The sequence below is a fragment of the Ursus americanus genome, chromosome 26 (genome assembly GCF_024610735.1).
Source record: "Ursus americanus isolate L20-20 chromosome 26, mUrsAme1.1.p, whole genome shotgun sequence".
Lineage (NCBI taxonomy): Eukaryota > Metazoa > Chordata > Mammalia > Carnivora > Ursidae > Ursus > Ursus americanus.
In genome coordinates, this window is record NC_142152.1 from 30,840,045 (window position 1) to 30,866,554 (window position 26,510).

The following is a 26,510-nucleotide window of genomic DNA, read 5'->3' on the forward strand; positions in this document are numbered from 1 at the left end:
TAAACTTCTAGCTAGACTAATCAGGAAATCAGGATAAAAAGAAAGAAAATACAACTTGCCATTGTCAACAGTAAGAATGGTGACATCAGTACAAATTATATAGATATTAGAGGAATAATAGGGAATAACACCAGTAACTTTATGTCCAGAAATTGAACAACTTGAATGAAACAGAAAAAATTCTTGAAAGACACAAAAACTAGGGGCACCTGGGTGGCTCAGTCAGTTATGCTTCTGACTCTTGATTTCAGCTCAGGTCATGATCTCACGGTTGTGAGATTGAGCCCTGCATCACGCTCTACACTGAGTATGGCACCTGCTTGGGATTATCCCTCTCCCTCTGTCCCACTCACCCCACCCTCACTCTTCCACTCTAAAAAGAAAAAAAAAAGAAAAGATACAAAAACCCAAAGCTCAATGAAGAAGATAATGGATAACCCAAATAGTCCTGATGCTGTACTGGGAAATTCAGGTTGACCTTGAAGCTTTGCTCAAAAATGAAGTAAAACTACTATAAAAATTGTACACTGCCTGCTTGAGCACTGACACATACTCCAACATGCACACATAGCCCATCAGCTAAGGCCAGGAGACTTGGCAGTTCCAAACATAAGGAAACCATTGTACAGTCATGAGCTGACCACTAAGGTAACTAAGCAGAGGCTTCAGTAGGTCAGATATAATAAAGCTGACAAAGTACGGAATTTGTTCAAGAAAGTCACTAAGCAAATAAACAACAACAATAAAGAGTAAATTGTTACTAGAGGTAAAGAGAGACATTTTATAATTATATAAGGATCAATCCATCAGAAAAATTCTTAAGAATTATAAACACATAGGCACCTAATAAGAAAGACTCAAAATACATAAAACAACAGAATAAGAGAAAGGAGGACAGATGATTCAACAAAAGTAGTTGAAGACTTCAATTAGCCACTATCAACAACAGAGAGAACAACAAGGAAATAGAAGACCTGAACACTATAAACCAACAAGATCTAACAAACATCTACAAAATAGCACTCTACCCAACAATAACAGAACATACATTCTTCTCAAGTACATATGCAATATTCAAGAGAGATCATGTGCAAGGTAAATAAAATAAAACTCCATAAATTTAAAAGGATTAAAATCAAAGTATATTCTCTAATCTTAATAGAATGAGATTAAAAATCAGTAACAAAAAATTGGAAAACTCACAAAAATATACAAATTAAATAATGCACTCCTAAATAAGCAATGGGTCAAAGAAGAAATCACAAAAGAAATTAGAAAATAAGATGAATAAAAATGAAAATATAACATAACAAAACCTAAAGAGATACAGATACAGTACTACTTATAGAGTAATTCATAACTGTAAATACCCATATTAAAAAAAGAAATATCTCTATGCTAAGCAAAATAAGTCAGTCAGAGAAAGACAAATACCATATGATTTCACTCATATGTGGAATTTAAGAAACAAAACAGATGGAACATAGGGGAAGGGAAGGAAAAATAAAATAAGATAAAAACAGAGAGGGAGGCAAACCATAAGAGACTCTTAACTATAGGAAACAAACTGAGGGATGCTAGAGGGGAGGTGGGGGGGGGATGGGGTAACTGCATGATGGGGTAACTGCATTAAGGAGAACACGTAATGTGATAAGTCCTGGGTGCTATATGCAACAGATGAATCACTAAATTTTACCCCTGAAACTAATAATACGCTACATGTTAACTAAATTAAAATAAAAAATTTAAAGAAAGAAATATCTCAAAAAATAACCTAATCTTCTACGTTAAGAAAATATAAAAAACAATCTTTAAAGAGCAAACTAAACTCAAAGGTAACGGAAGGGAAAAAAGATTATAGTGGAAATTACTGAAATAAAGAAGAAAACAGAGAAAAATCAACAAAAGTTGTTTATTTGAAAAGATGAACAAAACTGACAAACCTTTAGGTTTTCTTTTTTTTTTTCTTTAAAGATTTTATTTATTTATTTGACAGAGAGAGAGACAGCCAGTGAGAGAGGGAACACAAGCAGGGGGAGTGGGAGAGGAAGAAGCAGGCTCATAGCGGAAGAGCCTGACTGGGGCCCGATCCCAGAACGCCGGGATCACGCCCTGAGCTGAAGGCAGGTGCTTAACTGCTGTGCCGCCCAGGCGCCCCAAACCTTTAGGTTTTCTAACCGAGAAAAAAAGGGAAGACAAATTACTAAAATCAGGAATGAAAGAGGAACACTTCTACAAACCTTACAGAAGTTAAAAGGTAATATGTAAGGAAATACTATACACAAACATATGCAAACAAATTAGGTAACATAAATAAAAGAGACAAATTCCCTTTTACAAACTACCAAAACTGACTCAAAAGGTAATGTAAAATCTGAGGAGACCTATACGGAAGAGATTGAGTCCGTAAACCAAAACTTTCTTGTAGGAAAATCACAAAATCAGATAGCTTCATTGATGAATTCTCCCACACTTATAAAATTAATACCAATCCTTCACAGATTATCTTAAACAACGTTAAGAGGAAGGAACATTTCCGAACTCGGTGTATGAGGGCAGTATTGAGTGAAATAAGTCAATCATGAAAGACAATTATCAAACGGTTTCTCTCATATGTAGAATATAAGTAATAGTGCAGAGGACAATAAGGGAAGGGAGGGAAAGCTGAATGGGAAGCAATCAGAGAGGGAGAAAAACGATGAGAGACTCTTGACTCCAGAAACAAACTGAGGGTTGTGGAAAGAGAGGTGGGTGAGGGGGATGGGGTAACTGGGTGATGGGCATTAAGGAGGGTGTGTAATGTGATGAGCACTGGGTGTTATATGCAATTAATGAATCACTGAACATTATATCAAAATGAATGATGTACTATATGTTGGCTAATTGCATTTAAATAAAAAAATAAAACAAAATAAAATAAAATATTAAAAAAACAGGGGCGCCTGGGTAGCGCAGTTGTTAAGCGTCTGCCTTCGGCTCAGGGCGTGATCCCGGTGTTCGGGGATCGAGTCCCACATCGGGCTCCTCCGCTGGGAGCCTGCTTCTTCCTCTCCCACTCCCCTGCTGTGTTCCCTCTCTCGCTGGCTGTCTCTCTGTCACATAAATAAATAAAATCTTTAAAAAAAAAACAAAAACAAAGACACTACAAGAAAACTACATACCAGTATTCTTACGAATTTGGACACAAAAATCCTCAACAAAATACTAGCAAATCAAATCCAGCAATAAATAAGAATTATACATGATGATGAAGTGGAATTTATCCCAGAAATGCAAAGCTAGTTTAGCAGACAAAAATCAGTCCACGTAATACACCATATCAATAAAATAAAAAACAAAAACCACATGATCATCTCAATATATACAGAACGTATCCGATAAAATCCAATACCCTTTCATAATAAAAGCACTCTACATACTGGGAATATAAGGGAAGGTCTTCAATCTTATAAAAAATATTAACCAAAAAACCACAGCTAACATTACACTTAAGACTGAAACTGTTTCCCCTAAGATCAGGTACAGGATAAGAATGTACATTCTCACCATTTCTATTCAATATTTACTAAAGGACAATTAATCAAGGGAAAAAAATGAAAGGTATCTAGATTGAAAAGAAAGAAGCAAAACTATCTCTATTTGCAGATGACATAATCTTATATATAGAAAATCCTCTAAGAATCAATTAAAAAACTATGAGAACTAAGAAATAAGTACAGAAAGCTTGTGGGATACAAGATCAATATGTAAAAATTAACTATATTTCTATACACTAGGAATGAAAAATCTGAAAATGATATTAAGAACACAATTCATTTAACGTTATACCAAAATAATACTCAGAAATAATAACTGCAACGAAAAGAAGCACAAGACTTATACCCTGCAAACTATAAACATCTTTAAAAGAAGTAAAAATGTAAATATATGAAAAGGTATCCGTGCTCATGCACTGGAAGATTTGATACTGTTATAATGGCAATACTACCCAACTGATCTACAGATTAAATGTAACCTCTATCAAAATCCAAACTAGCCTCATTGCAGAAGTTGACAAACTGATCCCAAAATTTCTATGGAAATGCAAGGGACCCCTAATAGCCATACAGTGTTGAAAAATAACAGAGCTGGAGGACTCATGCTTCCTAACTTCAAAACATATTATAGAGCTATGGTAACTAAGACAGCATAATGCTCCCATAAGGATAGAACTGAGAGTCCAGGAAAAAACCCTCGCATTTTTTGCCAGTCGATTTTCAACAAGGAAGCCAAGACAATTCAATAAGGAATGAACCAACAAATGAGGCAGGAACAATTAGATGATATCCACCTGTAAATGATGAAGTTCGATACATATCTAACCCTGTATTGAAAAAATAAAATGGATCAAAGACTTAAATGTGAGAACTGAAACTATAAAACTCTTAGAAGAAAGCATAGGTATAAATTTCATGACCTTGGATTAAGCAGTAATTTCTTAAATCTGACACAAAAACACACACAAAAAGAAATACATATATATATATATATATATATATATTGTCTTTCTCTGACTGACTTATTTTGCTTAGCATAGAGATATTTCTTTTTTTAATATGGGTATTTACAGTTATGAATTACTCTATAAGTAATAAGCAGTAATTTCTTAAATCTGACACAAAAACACACACAAAAAGAAATACATATATATATGTGTATATATGTGTATATATGTGTATATATGTGTATATATGTGTATATATATATATATATATATATATCCCTTTTTAATGATGCCCTTTCAAGTACAAAAGTTATAAATTTTGATGAAGTCATATATGACTTGAAAGGGCATCATTAAAAAGGGGGAAAACAACAAATATAATATTGAATATCAACTATACTGTAATTTTTTAAAAATTAAGTTTAAATTTTAAAAAAGGAAGTGAAAAACAACCCACAGAATGGGAGAAAATGTCTGCAAGTCGTATATCTGATACAGGACTTTTATCTAGAATATGTGAAGAACTCTTATATTTCAATAATAAGAAGACGAACATCCCAATTTAAAAATGGGCAAAGGGTCTATATGGGCGTTTCTCCAAAGAAGAAATGCAGATGGCCAACACACACATGAAATGATGCCCAACATCATTAGTCACTAGTAAAATACAAATCAAAACTAAAGATCCTTCACGCCTCCAAAATGGCTACAACAAAGAGACAGGCAATAAGAATCGTTGGTCAGAAAGATGTAAAATTGTTTCTATTTGGGATTATTTACAAAGAAAATCCAACAGAACCCACTAAAAAGCTACTGGAACTACAGGTGAGTTGAGCGATGTTGCAGAAAACAAGATCTTCGTACAAAGATCTACTGTATTACAACATACCAGGTACTAATTGAATTAAAAATTTAAAAACTATTTACAATCAAATTGAAAATGTGAAATGCTTAGCCAAAATTTGACAAAAGATATGAAATACCTGTACACTGAAAACTATAAAATACTATTCAGAGAAATTTTTAAAAACCTAAGTAAATTCGAGGCTATGTCTTGTTAAAGGGCTGGAAGACTTGATGTTGCTCAAATATTAGTTCTCCTTAAATTGATCTATAGATGCAAGGCAATCCCAATCAAAATCTGAGCAGGCTTTTTTTTTTTTTTTTTGGTTGAAACTGACAAGCTGATTCTAAGATTCACATGGAAGTACAAGTGACCTAGAAGAACCAAAACAACTTTGAAAAAGAACAAATTTGAAGGGCTAACGCTACCTGTTCCTAGGAATTGTTTTATACACACATGCACACAGTAATCATAGTTAATGGTGTAAAGATACATAAATAGGTCAAAGAAACAGAATAGAGTCCAGAAATAATCCTACATACACATGGATAATTGATTTTCTACAAAGGGGTAAAGGCAATGCAATGGGAAAAATAGACTTTCCAGCAAATGGTGCTAGAACAGATGGATATCCATATTCAAAAACTTCTTAGATACCATAGCAAGAGCATGTTCCATGAAAGTACAAATGAATAAACTGGACTTCAGAAAAATTAAAAAACTCCTGCTCCTCAAAAGACACTGTTAACAAAATGGAAAAAAAAAGCTACAGACTGGGAAATTATCTTTACAAAGCACGTATCTGTAAAGGACTTGGACCCGGAATATGTAATATGTAAAGAACTCTCAAAAACCAACAATAAGAAAAAGCCAACAAAAAATAGGCAAAAGACTTAAACACACACTTCACCAAAAAAGATACACGAAGGGGCGCCTGGGTGGCTCAGCCGTTAAGCGTCTGCCTTCGGCTCAGGTCATGATCCCAGGGTCCTGGGATCGAGCCCCGCATCGGGCTCCCTGCTCAGCGGGAAGCCTGCTTCTCCCTCTCACACTCCCCTTGCTTGTGTTCCCTCTCTCGCTGTCTCTGTCAAATAAATAAATAAATTCTTTTAAAAAATTCTTTTAAAAAGATACATGAAGCCCAAGCACATGAAAAGCTCAACATCATCAGTTATTAGGGAAATGCAAGCTAAAACCAAAATGAAGTACTATATCATACAGACTAAGTGCTAAAATTTTTGTAACTGATCACAGCAGGTGTTCACAATGATAAAGAAAAACTGGAACTCCAATTATGCTGCTGATGGAAACTGAAAACAACACAAGAACAGTTTGGCAGCTTCCTAAAAAGTTAAACAGAAGCATATCGTATTATCCAGCCATTCCATTCCTATGTATTTACACGGGAGAAAAGAAATGCATGCCCATATAAAGCCTGTGCACAAATGTTCACAGCTTTATGTGTAATCGCCGGAAAGTAGAAACAAGCCAAACACCCACCACCAAGTGCATAGAGAAACAAACTATGGTCCTTACAGTGGAATATGACTTAGCAACAGGTGTTCACAACAGGGATGAAGCTCAAAATAATTACCCTGACTGAAAGCAGCACGACAAAAACAGTACACACTGTACTGACTCCATACTGATTCCATGGATACAAAACTCTAGAAAATGCAAACTAATCTACAGTGACCAAAAGTAATGATCAGAGAACTCCCAGGATATGAGGAGGAGCAGAACAGAGGGAATATTTAACAAGGGACATGAGGATTCTTTGGGGGGCTCATAGATACATTCACTATCTTTATTGTGACAATGGTTTATTGAGCATTTACCTACGAAAAGTTATAAAACTGTGCACTTTAAGTATGTGTTTGAAGGGGATCAGAATATGCTCCTAAAAAACAGGCCACTCTGGTATAAAGATTATGTAAAGTTGAAGGTATTTGAGATTCAAAAGATGCCAGGAAAAAGTCTTCTCTGAGCTTCCCTTAGCTTCCTCAGAGCACCAACTTCTGCGAAATAAGACTGCCACAAATCGATCTACTCTTTAGGATGGATTTACTCCCAGAAAGAAGAAATGGGACTAAAACCTCCCCCAAATCCCTTCTACAGAGGGCTTTTATAGCCCTGAAGGTGAGGGAAAGACCACTCTCCAGTACAGACACACAGTGTCATAATCATTCCTGTTTGTTCTCCGGAAAACCCATTTATCTTCCCAAAAAGTCATTTATTTTCCATTAAGTGCCCTTTCTCCCCTTCTCCATTACTTACTCCTCTAGGTATATAAACCCAGATTCTAATCACCCTTCAGAGTTACTCATCACTGAGCGTCTCCCACGTGTATGCATACTGCTTGCACAAATAAAACTTTTCTTTTCTCCTGTGAATCTGGGATTTTTTTTGTCAGTTTAATTTGTGGGGCCTCAGCTTCTGACCCTAAGAGGGTATAGGAAGAAGTTTCTTCCTCCCCTACATATTGTTTATCACATGTCAATTATACTTTGGTAAAGCTAGGGTTTTTTTAAAAAGAAGTGTTTAGTTGCGTTTTCTATTGTTTTTCCAATACTAAGAGAGTGAGTTAATTCCATTAAAACAACAAAGAATTACCATAGTTTCAACGATGATGGTGAGGTTACCTAGGCCATCAGTCAGGGCCACGTAGCTTCCTCCTTTCTCTAAGTGACCAACTGTCTTCAGGTAATACCAACCCGGTTGAGTAAACTGAGTGGTATGAGCTATAGAAAAGCAGAGAAAGATCCAATAAAATAGCGATGGAAAGGTTTCTTTAAAAAATTAAAAAATAAAGCTGTCTACTGGCTTTGAGTCTGACTGAGTCTAACAAGCAATTTTCTATTTTAGAGGAAAACACTTGCCAACCTCGTGTTTCAACTTTTGAAATAATTAGTACAGTTAAATGGTACAATTGTAGTAAGAATTAACTATAGTTAGAATTACCACTAAAAATAAATGAACCACACTGTTAAGAGTATTAAGTCTTTCTTTCCCAAGAATAAGAGAATAAGATAAAGTTCTCTCTTACGAACTTTTGTTCCTCTCTATTTAACTCATTCTAATATAACTACAAAAAAATAAGACTAAAAAAAAGGTAATATTGCATTTCAAAAACTAAGCTTTATGGTTTCGAACAAGTTTTATTTGCAGAATATATGTTAACTGGGTACCTCCAAAGCTGACTCTGAAAATGTACTGAGCAATATTTCATGTTCCCATCCCACCCCCAAACACAGCGACAATACTAGAAGAGCACGTTAGTTTACCTAGATAATATGGGACCAACAATTACAACATTTAGGGGGTTAACTAATGAGGACATACAAGTGTATTTTTGAAAGTACAACTCAGAGTTTAGAATAATGTCATGATTTCATGGCTAACATCATAACTACAAATCTGAGGAAAACACATCAAATAAAAAACAAAATCCCCAAAATAAAGGTTTAAAATGAAAACAACTTCACTTCGAATTCAGAATTTTCCTATGAAAGCATCCTGTCTTTGAAGAAATGGATTTTTTTAAAAGAAGTTTTAAAGTAGTTACGATGTTAAAACAAAATGGTCATAAATGCTTAATTTTTTTTTACCAAAAAAAAACTATAGAAAGAACTTGAATATTATTCGACAACAGGATTTTTATTCTCTTTAAATTATATTCATTTTTAGTATTACATCATTCATGAAAAAGTGGCACAGTGCCATCCACTTCTGCGTGATCTCAACGTCCCTCGTAACTAATAACTGATACTGCAACAAAAATTCTGTTCCTACAGCCCTGTTGACTGTCTTCAAACTATTTCGAAACTTACCTAATTGTAGGTAACGGATGGATGTGTAAATTATCTCCTGCCTGCCAAGGACTTAATGGATTTCCTCCCCTCCCTGCTACAAAAAACCCAACCTGTCTCCATTTGCAATTTATCTCAAATTCCTTCACTCTAAATAAATTTGTACTGTTTTGACTTTTCCTTTGAATCGACTGATTCATCTGCCTGGTTCCTAGTATCGTGAGTAGTATAAAATCTTTAACATGTGTTCGTTTTTATGTGCAGGAGTCATGATTTTACTTTTTTCTTAAAATTATCTGTAACAATACTCATCAGTATAAAGCCACAATATCTCACATAGCCTTTACATTTACTTATTCATTTAAGAATTCACTTGATTTTGTTAGCACACTATTCTCATCAAAATAACTATATTAATATAAAACAATAAAATGTCTCCAAGACTAATTTTAAGACTTTTAGATACTCTTGAGTTGTAATAAATCTTTACAAATACATCATTTTATTAGCAATTATCCTAATTTATAATTATACATTTATCAACTATTTCAGGTATTTGTCTCCATCACCAGATGATAAACCTTCTTCCTCCTCTCTTCCCCCTTTCCTTTTCTTTTCTAAGAGCCTGGTCTTAGGATAACCAAGAATGGAATACAAACAGTAGTCTAGTTACCCTAAGGCTCTTACAGAACACTATGGCAGATCTTGCTTACAACAGACACCAACTGAGAACTTACACACAACACGCACATACATGCACGCACACACAGGCACGCACAATCAGTGTAACCCCCTCTGTTTTCTTCCTTTACTCCCAGAGAGAAAGCTGAGGAGTGAGCGAGGGACTCTGAGCCATACCTGATACCCAGATAGGAGACTCTACTACATAATGCCCGCTCCATGGCTCCTGAGCAGTCATCAATCCACACCGTCCATAGGGCAACTGTTCATAGTAACTGGCCACCAAGTTCCAAGCAATTGTGCTAAAAGGTTTGTTGGGTAAAAGAGAAATGCCAAAACAGCTTGTGATCAAAATGTAAATGTCTAGAAGACTATAGTAAAAAAAAAAAAAAAAAAAGAAACCTTATTAGAATTTAAATACACGTGAAGGACCGAAAAATGACCACCCAAAACAAGAAAGTATCAGTCACCTAAGTTCAATCACATTTTGAAAACTCCAGAGCTGGATCCATCTAGGTATTGTTAATGGTGAATTGCATAATTAAAAAACACAAATGTATATTGGGTATATAATTTTGCTGAACAGTGGTGTAGCCAGAAGATGAATCATGCCCTACCAGTACCAGACATATCACAGATTTGAGTCAAATACAAATAAAGGCTTTAGCCATACCTGCCTTCCCTTCAACAGTCAGCCTTCTTAATGCCCCAGTTTCAAGACATAAGTTTATAAACCTGACTCTGAGCTGCTGCAAAGTTTTACAACTGAGAACTCTTACAGTCAGACTGCCTGGGTTCAAATCATGGTTCCACCACTTAACCTCTCTGGACCTCAGTTTCCTCATCTGTAAAATGAGGATAATAACTGTACCTAGCTCATGTGATTGCTCAGGGAGGAGTCCCTGTCCTAATGCCTGTAAAGTGTCTAGAACAAGGTCTGGGGTCTAAAACTGCGATGATTCTGTCTCATCTGCAAGTACTAATAGGTCAGCTTGCTGGTCTGCATTTTGGCCTATTCTTTCAGAATTCGATAGCTGGTACTGAATCCTGAAATAGTGACTCTGTGGTTTTCAGGAAAATCCAAGGGGAAAAGGGAGGCTGTGGCCCCTGGTACTGCTGGGTTTCTCACAGCTCAAAAAAAATAAATAAATAACAAAACAACAACAAAAAAAAACAATAACAACAATAAAAAACCCACAGCTTACCCACAGAATTTCATTTTTCTTACCAAATCCTCACCCATCATAAAATGACTTTCTAAGGAAATCAAAGCTTTCTAATTCTGTCAACACAAAGTAGAAATGATAGCTCCAATTTTCAAAAATACTTACTACAAGTGAAAACTTTAAGGGTTCCCATGATTTTACCCCTGGATTGCAAGATGCATAGTATCTTGTCTGGCTACTAATAAAAGTGTAAACCAAAAACTACCCCACGAGCATTTTGTTACATACACAAAAGTCTTTAAAATCTATGTACCTCTGACCCAGATATTTATTCCCTTTCTAGGAATATACCCTAAGGAAATAATAACTATAGATGTGAACAAAGATATCTGTATACAATTGATCATTTCAATGTGTACAAAGCTGTTAAAATAGAAACAACTTCCATTTCTGGAAGGGAAGAACATTCAATGGGGTATAATACATTTTCTACATCAGTGCTTCCCAAACTTGTGGGGCATCAGAATCAGCTGGGGCACTGATGACACCAACAGAGTCTCCGAAGACTTCCGGAGGCATTATGATTCAGCAGATCTGGAATCAATGTAACAAGGGTCTCAGGTGCTTCTTGAGACAAGGCAAGTTTGGGAAGCCATGTACTATGTAACAGAATATACATAAGCATTAAAAATGATGAAACAGAAGTACACTTAAATATGAAAAGAAGTTCATAATGCTTTGTTAAGTGAAAAGCAGCTTATTTACTAAACATTATATAGTATGATCTTAACTCTATATTAAAATTTTATACATACAAATATAAATATAAATGGGAGGACATACACCAACATTTTTAAGGATGGTTACCTCTAGATGGCAAAAATATGGGTGATTTTGTTTCCTTCTTTATACTTATGTGAAGTTACTAAATTCTCTGTCATGAGCGTGCATTACTCTTAATACCAAATTAAGTTATCAGAACCAAAATCTCCATGATAAGCACCTTTTCTTTTAAAAAGGGAAAAAAAAGAACAAAGGCTGTAAAAATAATATATCAGCTCACATTAACATCACAAAAATATGTATTGGCTTACTTTTGTTCTATTTATTATTGTGTTAGAAAGCAAATTTGAATCTAATTACAGTGAAAGCTTCTCAAAGCATTTAAGAAATGCTTCCCTGAAAAATAAAAAGAGTTGTGTTCTGGGGCGCGTGGTGGCTCAGTGGGTTGAGCGTCAGACTCTTGATTTTGACTCAGGTCATGATCTCAGGGTTGCGAGATCAAGCCCCACTTTGGGCTCCATGCTGGGCATGGAGCCTGCTTAAAATTCTCTCTCTACCCTCTCTCTCTGCCTACCCCCACGCATTCACGTATGCATGCTCTCGCTTAAAAAAAAAAAAAAAAAAGCTGTGTTCTTTCTTAAGAACCTCTGTTTTGTAAACAGTTATACAAATTAAGTGATGCTATGAGGAATCAAACAGGCAGACTGGGAAGTGGATAGTTTATAAAACTATTGGCCTGGTCTTTTTAAAAGGCTTCAGTCACAAAAAACAGGAACAGAAAGAGGGGCGCCTGGGTGGCTCAGTCAGTTAAGCATCTGCCTTTGGCTCAGGTCAGGATTCCAGGGTCCTGAGACTGAGCATGTCAGTCAGGCTCCCTGCTCAGCAGGGGGTCTGCTTCTTCCTCTCCCTCTGTGCCCCCCCCTAACTCATGCTCTCTCTCTCTCTCTCCCTCTCAAATAAATAAATTCTTAAAAAAAATAGGGAAGGAAGGAAACTATTCTAGATTAAAAGAGATTGTAGGGGCATGACATCTAAATGCAATGCATGCTTGATTGGCTCTTAGTGTTTTTTTTTAAAAAAGGCTATAAATGACACTTTGAGGAATAATTAGGAAAATTTTAATATAGACTAAGTATCAGATATTTTTTAAAGTGCTCTCATGCTCTTATGTATCAAAATGATATAGTGATCATGTAGGAGAATATCCTTTATGTTTTGGGGCCACATGCTAAAATACTTAGGGGTAAAGTGTTATGACATCTATAATTTACAATTGTTCATTATAAGGTATAGATAAGTTATCAAAAATCATAGAACTGCATAAATTTTAATATAGATAAACTATATCTCAATAAGCCTGACCTTATTCAATACAGATGATATTCAAATACAAAAAATAGATAAGCTTAGGTGTAGATGTAGGTACAGAGGAAGCTAATAAGGCAAAATGTTTACAATCATTGAATCTAGGTTGTGAGAATATGGAAGCCCGCTGTATTGTACTTTTTTCTACTTATTTTGTTTTTGAAATTTTTCAAAATAAAAACCTTTAGAAGTTTTCAATAACTTACGCAGTCATGTAGCCATTGATATAATTCTGATTCAATATGCGGCCCAAGCAGCCTGCACCCACATCACTGTTTAAAGTGCTAAAATCTTCAGAAGACCAAAGCTTCTTGTTAGTCAACTTCGCATCCTTTACTGTATGGGTCCCAGGATAATGAGCTCTAGAAAAGAAAGGGTGGAAATTGGAAAAGGCAGAACACGTCACTTATATCTATTTGTTGAATGAATAAAAACATCTTCACCAGTGTTTTCTATTTTAAAACAATGGGCAGCTTGTGGGTAGAAGTCACACCAACTAGAAGCTTCTGCGTCCCGTTCTTGAGTCCAAGATGCCCTTAAAATGGGATAAGCCGATACCAACACACAGAACAGGAAGGAAGATTACCAGTGGATGAGAGATTTCTGTTTCTAGAAACCATAAAATGGATGGAAGCACGTGGACAGACAGAAATAGCAGAGGAGGCCACGGCCTAGAACACTCCAGGAGATGAATGAGATGGAGAGAGTATTCAGACTTCCCAGGGGAAGCAGAGAGCTCAGAACAGTAGAAAGGAAGGGGCATGAAGGAAGCCAGACAAGATTAATGAGTCTATTATATTGCCGTACCTCCTCCCCCACTCCCACCTACCCCTGAGTAGAGCGAGAAAGACAGCCTGGTATTTACTGCCAGGCAGAAACAAAAAGTCAAAAACAACAAAAACCCACAGGGTTATTCCTTGAATAAAAAGAAGAAACTACCTTGAGTAAACTACAAATTATCATCCCAAAGCAGTGGTGGTTCTTAACCCGGGTGATTTTGCCTGGTGGAGAAGGCATGGCCAAGCAGGATTTGCTGCTGGCATCCAGTGGGTAGAAGCCAGAGGGGTTTCCGAACATCATACAGTGCACAGGGCACGTCCTCACGACAAACAACTATCCAGTGAAAACCTCAAAAGTACAGAGGTTGAGAACCTCTCCCTTATTTCTATTTAAGAAAAGTCAAAGTAAATGCGTATCTATTATTCTAAGAGTAAAAAACTACCTTGATGATTTTGGAAGTTACTGATCAGTGAATAAAAACAATTAAGAAATTTCAAATGTAAAACAGAAAACAGAGAGTTAACACAAGAATGAGAGCGCACATGAGCTAAGTAACTTTAGGGACATGAGTGTATACTTTCTAGGACAACAATTATTTACAGAAAATTTAATAACGATGCAAGCAGAATAATGGGGACTGGATTATATCGTAATTCTAACCTTTGCAGCTTGGTGTCGCAGTATGCATTACATTAAAAAAAAGATTATGAAGACCTGTTTGGTTTTTAGTTATTTAATCCCATTTAGGTCATGAATCTCTCAAGAAAAAGTCCTACTTAGGAATTCATTCTACCTCATGAAGATGAATTAGGGCACAGCATCAATGTGGCATTTTAGGATTTCATGAGGAAGAAAAGAACATGAAACAGAGAATGAGGACCTAAAAAGAAGTATTTGAGAACGATGAGGTACCAGCAGGATGCTGTGGCATCGCTGAACTCCGCTGCAAACAGGTATCTGACTCAGTAGTGTCAACGTACAGTACAGAGACCTTGCGAGCGAGCCAGCCCCTAACAGGGTTAAGAAATTATGCTGGCACGATGATGCCCAACACGTGAAGTCTGTTACTAATCTCTGTAATAATTTTAACAAATTGTTAAAATCATTCTATGATCATGATGTTCAGCCACATATTAATACTAAGGCTCATCCCGTTGTTACTCAGCCACATGTATGCTTGGTGCATCTCTGGTCAAAATATCCTTGTAGAAAAAAAGGAAAAGCCTGGGGCCGCCTGGGTGGCAGAGTCAGATAAGCATCCAACTCTTGGTTTCAGCTCAGGTCGTGATCTCAGATCTCAGGTCACGGTATCGAGCCCGGCAATGGGCTCCACGCTCAGCTCAGCTTGGAGTCTGCTTGAGACTCTCTCCCTCTCCTTCTGCTCCTCCCCGCTGTGTTCTCTCTCGCACACTCTCTCTTTCTCTCTCTCAAATAAATAAATAAATCTTAAAAAATAAAAATAAAAAAGTAAAAGCCTGGAAAGTAATATGCTATTGTGTTACTAATGATCTCTAGATGTTAGATTCTGAGTAAGTTCGAAGTCTATCTTTACAGGTTTCTAGGTTTTCCAAATTTTCTATGATCATGAATTATTTTTATAATCTGAAAAAGTATCTCTGTTAAAGTTATAGAAATAGGTATTATATCCCTCATTCAGAAAACAACATAAACTGTTATGTTAAAACTGAGTGATTTATTAAATGATCTGAGCAAAGAAGGGCAGAACTGGTAGTAAAATCTGGGTCTCTTCCAAAATCCAGTCCCACCATTAATTTAACAAAATGGAAAGGTCCTGTGAGAATATAATTTTTAAATGTATATAACTAGGCAAAACCTCTCTATCATTTCACAGCATGATTTTCCGAAATTCAAACGACAAATAAAACTAAGATTACTGAAAGTAAACCAAAGTTATCCTAACAGAGGAACATATTTGTATTAAAAGAAAATTATAACTTAAGGACAAGGTGGATCATGGTAGCTCCCCAGTGCCCAGTACTCCTCCTGAAACCAAACACATCAATCAGAAATGAGAAAGGGAAAACCCACAGACAATGTCCTCATCAAAACTAGGTGACGGGAATGCCCAGGAGTCTTGCAGCATCAGGACTGGCCCAGAATCAGCAGATACAACATGGAAACTGGGAGGAGAGGGGACCAGCAGGCATCACTCCCCAAGGAGCAGGCCCTACCCTCAGTGGGAGCATCAGAGAACAAGTTGGTAAAACTGGGAATGTCTTCAAAGGCTGGAGTCATTCTGTTGGGGGTGAATGGAAAACAGTGAATTCACTAAGAGATCCAAACACGACACAGTTGACAGTTTAAACCAAGAGATATACGAAGTAAGCAATACATGTATAATTTTAAATTTTGTAGCAGCTGCATTTAAACAAAGCAAAAGGGAAAAGTTCCTAATATACTTTGTTTAACCCCATGTATCCAAAATATTATCATTCAACATAGTCAATGTAAAAAATTAATAACATTTTACATTTTTGAAAATATCAAATCTTTAAAATCCAGTGTCTTCTTTACACTTAAAACACACCTAAATTCAGACTAGCCACGCTTCAAGTGCCCCCTAGCTAACTGTGGCTAGTGGCTACCTTATTGGACAACACAGGTTCAAACCCTTCACAATTTCAGGAATAGGTAGCCAACAATCTTAACTGGAATGGGAGAGCCTCACTATGAGGATAAGCTGCTTGACGAGAATCCACAGTAAGGCAGGAACACTCACGGTGAGGGAGAGACAACATTCAGGCAGTAGGGAGAATGGGGCCCGGGAGCAGCAGACCCCAGAAGGCACTATGGCTGCAAAACAAGAGCTTCCACAGTGCCCGCCAAGTACAACGTGAAGGGGGCAGGGAGATCTACACTTCCTATGGAGGGGGCAGCCAGAGAATGAAGAACTCCTGAACAAAACCTCATTATACCACAATAACCTGAATTTGGAAAGAATCCAAATGGCCATTAACAAAGAATTAAGATGGGTAAATCGTGACATATTACTTCAGCTGAATGCAAAATAGCAATTAAAATGAACCACGTCTATACCTGGCAATATGAGTTAATCTCAAAAATATAATGTTGACCAAAATAATAGATACTCTTAAGATGCCATTTAAATAAAGTTTTTTCTTTAAAATCAATTAGCCAACATATAGTACATCATGAGTTTCAGATGTAAAGTTCAGTATTTCATCAGCTGCATACAACACCCAGTGCTCATGACATCACGCGCCCTCTAAATAAAGTTTTAAACAGGCAAAATTAGTTAATGGTGTTAGGGCTAATATTAGTAATTGCCTCTGGGAGCAAAGGAGAGGCTAATGACTGGAAAGATTTCCAAGGGAAGAGCTGCGTAGATACCGATAATCTTCTATTTCTTGACCCGGGTGGTGATGACGCAGGTATGTTCACTTTGTGACAATTCACTATGCCATATTCTTATGATTTATGTACTTTTATGTATGGACGTCGGTATGTGTGTGTATGTATGTTATACTTTGTTAAAAAAATTTTAAGGAGGATGAGATTATTAGACAACAAATGTATAGGAAACTAAAATGAGAGAATTATAGATTACAAAAAACACATTTTAGAAATGAAGACTAGAAAAAGAAACACAAGACAGAATAGACGCTGTGGAAAACACAGTAAGGAAAATAGAAGATAGCAAGGATAAAATTATAGAGAATCAAACAGAAATGAACAGACAGCAATGGTTGGAGAGAAACAGAGAACAAAGGCAACGTACAAACTAGATCCAAAACGCATAACTGAGTCTTCTAAAAAGAAAACCAAAGCAATGGAGTAGGAAAATTTAAGTAAATCTTATTGAAATAAAAAAAATACTTAAATACAGATACTGAAAAGCCATATATACTATAGACCTGGAAATGGTAAATCGTGTACAACCACTAGACTTTAAAGTTAAGGAAAAATATTCTTTGGATATATGGGAATTGTGCCAAGTTATTTATAAGGAAGAAAAAGTAAGTCTAAATAAGGATAATACAGACACCTCAGACCACAAAGAATGTAGTGGCTTAAAGAGTTTATTTTATTTCCATATAATCATCCCAAATTGAGAGTCAAGGTTGGTGGAAGCAGCTCTTAGACCTTCTCCTTGGTCAAATGGCTGCCTCACATTCCAGCCAGTAGGAAGGAAAAGGGGTAGAATAGAATGTATCCAATATCCTAGAGTATAGACCCTCAGGTGTTACTTATCAACTGTGCTCTCCTTTCATCACCAGAAACTCAACCATATTGTCATTTCTTAACTGCAAAGAATGCTGGGAGTCTTGCCTTGGGCCCAGGAAGAATAGGATAGGTTTTGGTAGACCAGCAGCTTCTTCTGCATTAGGGTAAGTAAAACGTCCAAGAGAGGGGGGCAACAACAACAAAAAAAGAAGAAATAAAAGAAGCCTAGCATCAGAATTCTAAACAGCAACATTTTATGTAAGTAACCAACAGAGTAAATTTTATGACGTTCAAGGATTACGAAAATGTGAGTCAGGGAATTAATATCTAGCCAAACTGTCCTTCAGGTAGAAAGGCCACAGATAAAGAGTTAATAAACATGTAAGAGATCAAGAAATATTGTTTCCATTAGAACTTCCCAAAAAACATGACAAATATTAAGCTCCTGACACCCAAGAATCTAAGGAAGAAACTTCAGCAAAAAGACTTGAAAGTGAACACTGCATAGGCTTAATGGCAGAACCAGATTAAAAGAAAGGGTAATTTAGTACATAAATGTTACATGTTCTGATAATGTATAACATAGCAGATGCAAAACAGGAGGAGGAAAGAAAATGAAATGTAAACAAAGTTTGCCCATTGGCTGGGAGTTAAAGGTGCCGGCTTGCAGCTGACAAATCAAGACAGAAGAAGCTTAAGCTCAGGTAACAGTACAAAGATTAAGAAATTCTGGTAATTAAAATTCCATTGTAGGAGTGAGAAGGGGAGAAAGAGGAAGTTATGAAATAAGTTTCCAATTGCTTATAGTAAACCGATACATAATAACTATATAGAAAAGGAACTAAGAGTATTAAACGTTTTCTCAACTTCAGCACTATTGACATTTTGGCCGGATAATTCTTTGCTGTGGGGAAGTTACCCTGTGCTTGGGAGGATATTTAGAAATATCTATGGCCTCTGCCCATCATGCCAGTACCAATCACAAATATTTCCAGGCGTTACCAAAAGTTCCCTGGGAGACACATTACCCCTGGCTGAGAACCACTGGTATAAATGTATCAGCATAAATGCAATCCATAGAACCAAAAATCAAACGTTGCTAAATAACAAAAAAGATACCTCCTTCAAAAAGAGCAAAGAAAGCAAATCACATAGCAAGATTTTGTATTAGTATATACATAGTATAAACAATTAACAAGACAACATAGACTAGAGTACATCACTATATCATTAAGTATATATGGTTTCAATTATATCATGAAGTATAAACGAGTTTAAACCAAGCATTAAAATCTGAAGATTTTTAGAGCAGCGAGAAAAGCAAAATCTAAATCTATGCTTTATGTGAGCAACATACACGAAACAAAATGACCTCAAGAGTTAAAGAATGAAAGTATGGGCAAGACATTTCAGGCAAATATAAAGAAAACAGTGATCTCTTCCTTAATCACAGACAAAGCAAAATTCATACCAAGAAGCATAATGAGGCAAAGAATGACATTTTCTTTCTTTTTTTCAGGGTTTTTTTTGTCATCTCTACAACCAATGTGGGGCTCAAACTCATGACCCTAAGATCAAGAGTCACATGTTCTTCCTCCTGAGCCAGCACCCCAAAGAATGACATTTTCTAATGTCAACAGTTACAAAGAAAAGAATATAAGATAAGACATTAATACCTGTGACATAACACAGAGGAACTTTCGAAAGCATAAACTGCATGAAACTGAAACCCACCAGTGAGAGGAAACTAACGCTCTGGGAAACCCTGGACAGGGCAAGTGAACAAAATAATCAGGATACAGAATACCTAAACAATGCAATCGCTAAGGTAGATAATACACACTCAACCCTTATATCCCGATAAAAAATATATTCTAATATAATAAGACAAAAAGAAGGTCCTGGGAACGTTTTTGAAAAAAAAATGTTTAAATACGTTCATCATTAAATAACCACAGTGTGATGAAATGAGGAAATAAAAGAGCTAAAGCAGTGCTCAAAGGAGTATTTGCTGCATTAGATGCCCGTATCAATAAGATAAATGTATTAAACATCCAACAACTTCATGAAGACACAACAAAACCCAGACCTTCATTCATTTTTTCCTAGCCAAATAGATTCAATATCAATACAACTTTGTTTTCCCCCTCAAGACTTGAGTTACTTAGAAAGTTTTAACAATAAAGGCAAAAATTATATTCTAATTTCAATGCATGAAATGTTTACATACATCTTACTTTTCTTGCCATAAATAAAGAAATAAATAAATACATAAACAAATAAATAAATAAGCCTAAAGCTAACCTAATCATGCCTCATGTCAATTTCCAGCAAGAAACAAGGGCAGACGGGCAGGTTAAACAAACTGCAAGGATGGAACTATTAAGTCCCAGACTGTGAGACACTTCAAAGGACAAATGATCCAGTTTCTTTGACAAATGAAAGGGAATAAAAAGAGGGGGCAGCTGAGCGCCCGGGTGGCTCAGTAGGTTCAGCGCCTGCCTTTGGCTCAGGTCATAATCTCACACTCCTGGGATCAAGCCCCACATCAGGCTCTCTGCCCAGCGGGAGCCTGCTTCTCCCTCTCTCTGCCACTCCCCCTGCTTGTACTCTCTCTCTCTGTGTCAAATAAATAGTTAAAATCTTCAAAACAAAACAAAACAAAGATGGGGCAGGAACCAAAATAATCAGAAGAGACTTAAATACCAACCAATCACAATGTATGAATCTAAATTGGGTCCAGATTCAATTAAAACTATAAAATAACAGTAACAAATATTTGTTACCAAAAAACTGTTAACATTTTTAGATGTAATAATGGTATTGTTTATAGTAAAAAGAAAAAGAATTTTTATCTCAAAGATGCATGGTAAAATTCTTATGGAAGAAATAACATAATGTGTGGGATTTGCTTCAGAATAATGTGCGAGGAAGAAGAGAAACTGTAAGCAGAAAGAGCTAGGAGTCCCCGGAAAAAGAAACAAGACAAGATTTCTCGACAGGAGAAAAGTCATCCTAGGCCCCCAGCCATCTTGTCATCTATGCCTGATTGGCACTACTTGCCCAAAGCACATTTTTTGCAGAACTTCCTGAGGTATGTTGAAACTGCAGAACAATAGATCCCAGTAGATAACAATTTTAAGGGAACCAAAAAACGTAAGCACAAACAGCCACTATCAGGCCAGGAGATAACCTAATCATATCAGGGACAATACATCAGTGGTAAATCTTCCAGTGCTGGTTCAAAAATAAAGACTGACCTGACGCACATTCTTGAGCTATCTTTGTAGGATCTGAACCATTTTGAGCACTCAAATACCAGGAACTGATGATGCTGACCCTTGTGACTTGGACTCTGTCACTTTAAGATGACTTCTGTCCCCATCCCATGCTGAATACCCCATTGTGAAAGCCCCTTCGCCTAAAACTTCCCCAGTTTTGTTTTTTGAGGAGACACTGCTTTGGGAAACATTCCCGCTGCTCTCCTTTACTTGTTGCAAGTAAAACCCTTATTTTTTTATTCTTTGGCCTGGCTGTGAATTTTGGCCCCACACGCGCCAAGAGGCAAACCCAGTTTCAGTTAACAGAATGGACAAGATGTGGATGGAGAACTAGGCATGGGGCATAGTTATGGAGGCTGAGTGACAGGCACATGGAGAGTCATGATATTATTCTGCCTAGTTCGTGTACATTCAAGATACTTCATTAAAAAAAAAAAAAGACACATGTAGATCAAGCAGTCTTCACACTGAATAAAGAACACATTCCACATACATGTGTATTCTATTTTTCAAACGCTTATGTATGTTATCACTTGAATTCAAATACACTTAAAAAAATACTGCTAGGTGAGGGGTAGAAGAAGGGAGATTTGGAGGAAGGTGGTCAAAAGGCACAAAATTCCAGTTATAAGATAAATAAGTACTAGGGATATAATGTACAGCATGAGGACTATAATTAATTGTAACTATAATTAACACTGCTATGTGATACATAGTAAAGTCATTAAGAAAGCAGATCCTTGGGGCGCCTGGGTGGCTCAGCCATTAAGCGTCTGCCTTCGGCTCAGGTCATGATCCGAGAGTCCTGGGATCGAGCCCCACATCCGGCTCCCTGCTCAGGCTTCTTCTCCCTCTCACACTCCCCTTGCTTGTGTTCCCTCTAGCTATCTCTCTCTGTCAAATAAATAAATAAAATGTTAAAAAAAAAAAAAAAAGTAGATCCTAAGAGCTCTCATCATAAGGAGAGATTATTTTTCCTTTTCTTTTGACTGTATGTATATGAGATGATGGATGTTAACTAAACCTATCATGGTAATTATCTCACATAGATGTAAATCAAATCATCATGCTCTACACCTTAAACTTATACAGTGATGTATATCAATTATTCCTCAATAAAACTGGAAAAAAATAAGAAAAAAAATTACTAGAACTCAGGGAGGTCAAGGCCAAGTCAGAGGACTGACTGGCAGAGCTGGACTAAAGAGCAGGGTCAAAGCCAGCCTGCTAAGGAAACATGACAAGAGCCATGGTCAGTGATCAGCAGTGTCATTTACATAAGTGTTCATTCATGGAAGAACTCCCAACCACGGGAAGTCTGCCTCTTGTAATTTCTAAAATTTAAATACTACTCTGTCCCTTAATCAAAACAAAGCCATGTTTCATTACTCCAAATGTTAACACAATTTCTGAAAAGTACCAATACATTTGTCACAGAAAGATCCCAAAGTACAGCTGACCCTTGAACAACATGCCAACCCCCTCAACCATGGACATCTGGAAATCCAAATATAATCTTGGTCTCCCCCAAAACTTAACTACTAATAGCCTGTTGACCAGAAAACCAATAACATAAACAATTAACACATATTTTATATGTTCTATGTATTATATACTGTATTCTTATAATAAAGGAAGCTAGAGAAAAGAAAATGCTATTAAGAAAATCACAAGGAAGAGAAAATACATTTACAGTATCATAAAAATTCCACACAAAGTGGACTGGCACAGTTCCTACCTGTGCTGTTCAAGGGTCAACTGTACGTACATTTCAAAGAGAAAGGAATGAAACATCACTCACATATCGTTAGTCAAGTAAATACAAGAAAGCTCCCTCTGAAAATGAAACCAAGTGGGAAGGAAAAGCAAAAATAAAGGTACAGTCAAGTATCGAAAGCAAGCAATTAGAAACTGTTAAGCTTTCAGAGCAACACCTTCCTTACCCTATAACATCAATCACCTCCATGAGCTCAGAGTCAAGCAACATAGAAGCAGAAATCGGCTCCCAGAGATTGTCACTCGCTATGATTTTCACTCGATCGAGACCTTGATAGTTCAACATTCTTCTTAACACCTTTTGGAGAGAGAAACAGAATGCAGGGAAGTTTACAAATGAGTTTTCAGCTGTTGAATTACAACCACAATAGCTGAAGTATCTTCGAAAATCAGCATCCTGGCTAATAGTATCAATATTATTTCTCGAGGGGCGCCTGGGTGGCACAGCGGTTAAGCGTCTGCCTTCGGCTCAGGGCGTGATCCCGGCGTTATGGGATCGAGCCCCACGTCAGGCTCCTCCGCTATGAGCCTGCTTCTTCCTCTCCCACTCCCCCTGCTTGTGTTCCCTCTCTCGCTGGCTGTCTCTATCTCTGTCTAATAAATAAATAAAATCTAAAAATATATATATATATTATTTCTCGATAGAAATGTGCCTCCTATGGAAAATATAAAGCATTATCGTTAAGATAACCTACTTCATGGGAACGTAAAAAGAAAAAAAACCAAGAGGTAAAAATGCTTTAGAGGGATTCTGCCTCTGACTTTAATGGAATCAACAACAGACTCGTAATAGTAAAAAAAAATAAAATAAACTGCCACCATAGCTGGAGATCATTAGTTTAAAAGAAAAAGGAAACCAGATTCTAATGTTTCCAATGCTTCCCTCAAATAAAATGAACACAACTAGAGAGGCACATGTATAATCACAAGGAAAAACATAAGCTGTGAAATGTCAAATCTGGGTAGATAAAAAAGTTCCTCACCTTCACTACTGGAACCCTGCCATGAAGCCGCCCCCAACTGCAGGGTCACGCAGAATACATGCATGAGCGTGACTTCCGCTCTGGGCTCCTGCTGCTCTCATCAGCCCTGTGCTCACAGAAGCCACAACTTTCCACGAACAACCCTGTGCTTCCATCTTATACTAGCTCCACTGCCCCACCTCCCACAGCCCCACAACACCCCCTCCACCACATTCTCACCACTTCATTGATAATGCCTGCAGCCTGGAGGTGACCCTGACTTACACGGCCCTGGCTGCAAGCCACCCCATCAAACCCCAGAGCTACAGATTAAAGTTTGCCGTTCCCCCGGCGATCACAGAAGACTCCTCGAGGCTCAGAGTCCCCACTTGTCTACTCCATCTTTTACCCTTGCTCTTCCCCCAAATCCCTTTACTCTCAATCATCATTTCTTGGCAGTGTCCTGCCCCTGCCCTAGCAACCAGGGGAGTTCCTATCCATCCCACCTTGAAGAGTCCAACCACACGTCACCTTCTCTAACAGCATTCCCTAATCCACCCAGGGAGAAGTATCATCTCCGCTTTGTACCTTCTGACAACCCTGCATGGGCATTATTCTGCTACAGAAATTATAACGGATATTTTAGTTGTCCATCCGGGACTCTATAGGCCTCAAATGTGAACTCCTTCTAGGCAGCAAGAGTATTTTGTGTCCTTGTCTTCTAAGCATGTATGGAATGCCTGACAAACCCAGTGTTGAGTCAATGCTTGCTGATGGAATAAATGAATAAATAAATGAAAGAAATTTAGTGGATATTACCTGCTGAAAAACATAAGACACGTAAAGAAATTTTTTTAAAAACCGAAAACAAAATACAACCACAAAACTAGGTTTTTTGGAGGAAACACAGGACAGTTTACTGGAAAGTAAACCAGAGACTACCTCCACCTGAAAAGTTAAACTGCCATTAGTTTCCCAGTGACAGAGGAGTTATTATTCTCAGTTTTTCCTTTCCTAAAAAACAGCAATAATAGTAATTACCTAATAAGGGAGCTAGTGAGAATGAAATGGAGATAAATAACTAGGAAAAGCGGCCCCAAAACACACACTTGGCAAAGGTTAGTTGCTACCCATTTGCTAATCACAGATAGAAACATCTAGAACATTCCAAAATAGCAGGCATTCCAAAGAAAATAACAATGAGACTATATATGAGAAATTTTGATATAAGATGTGGAACTGTATAAAATTTCTGGCCAGAAGAGACTCCATTTTCAAGCTCCATTTTCCTTTCCAGTGGGTGAACTCTTGACCTGGGCCCAAAGTGGCAACAGTTTTACAGGTAATTACTCACAACATTTCAACAGAACAACAGGCAGTCAGGATAGTAAAGTTAATTGATACCTTCCAGGGACAGTTTTGTTTGTGATAGCACCAACAGAATAATCAATGACAGAGTTATCAGAAATGGCTCAATTGGTCAGCCCCAAATTAGCAGTGTTCTCTTTTCTCTTCTTTATCTACCTTATGAATTAGCCCTTCCTTGTTGGTCATAAAAACCCCTTGCCCTCCCCACCGAGCAGGACAGTTTTTTGGTTACTCCAGAATCTGTGCTCCCCAAGTGGCAATTCTGACACCCCAAATAAAGGTCTTTGTTCTTTTTTAGGTTTGCCTCCTTTTCTCAGTTGACAACGGGGAAAAAAAAAAAAAAAGCTACATTTCTTTAAGTCCTAAAAGCCTAACATGATGCAGTTGTTTTTATAATGATGATCATAATTCCACAAATCATGAATTTTAAAATAGGAAAATTCGACACAAGTCTTCAGACAAAGGAAATTTGGCGTTCACAAGGAATTCCCTGTGCTTTAATCAGGAATTTAAATAGGATTAAGCTTTTGCTTGAATTTTATGTCACAACTAGCAAAACAAGTATCTGTGCTGTAAAAACAGTGTTCCTACCATTAATTTCCATGGAACCATAAGGGGATCATTTACTAATAACTTTAAGACAAAAAGATTTTAAAGTTGTACAGACCTTGATATAATTGATGTCAAATGACCTCTCGTTCCAAATCTGCAAAACAGAAAGTTAAACAGTCTGAATTGAAAGTTAAAGGTCAGAAAGTAGACATTTCCGTTAATGAGAGAGCCACTGCTCTCATCATCTTTCATATCATCTAAAAAGCAATGTTTCTTCCTTTATGGAATGTCCCATTCTTGAATTTATAGATATTTAGAAAACAACATAACTTTTTCTTTTAAAACCTTGAATATTTGGTGGGTGTTTTTAAATAGTCACTTATTCCAGTGATTTCTTTTTCTATTTTTATTTATTTTAGATAAAGAGAGAGAGGGCAAGCAGAGGGAGAAGGGG

At 36.9% G+C, this 26,510-nt stretch overlaps 1 protein-coding gene across 2 annotated transcripts in view; it reads right to left on the minus strand.

Annotated features, from left to right (window-relative positions):
• GALC (galactosylceramidase) overlaps nucleotides 1–26,510 on the minus strand; it is a 58,972-nt gene that overhangs the window by 18,408 nt on the left and 14,054 nt on the right. For both annotated transcript variants that reach the window (XM_045807699.2, XM_045807700.2), the window contains exons 6-10: nucleotides 26,172–26,210; nucleotides 23,342–23,472; nucleotides 13,338–13,493; nucleotides 9,995–10,119; nucleotides 7,941–8,068 (exon numbers count right to left, since the gene is read on the minus strand). In XM_045807699.2, the coding sequence (XP_045663655.2) occupies nucleotides 7,941–8,068; nucleotides 9,995–10,119; nucleotides 13,338–13,493; nucleotides 23,342–23,472; nucleotides 26,172–26,210 (579 nt within the window). The remainder of the gene's footprint in view (nucleotides 1–7,940; nucleotides 8,069–9,994; nucleotides 10,120–13,337; nucleotides 13,494–23,341; nucleotides 23,473–26,171; nucleotides 26,211–26,510) is intronic.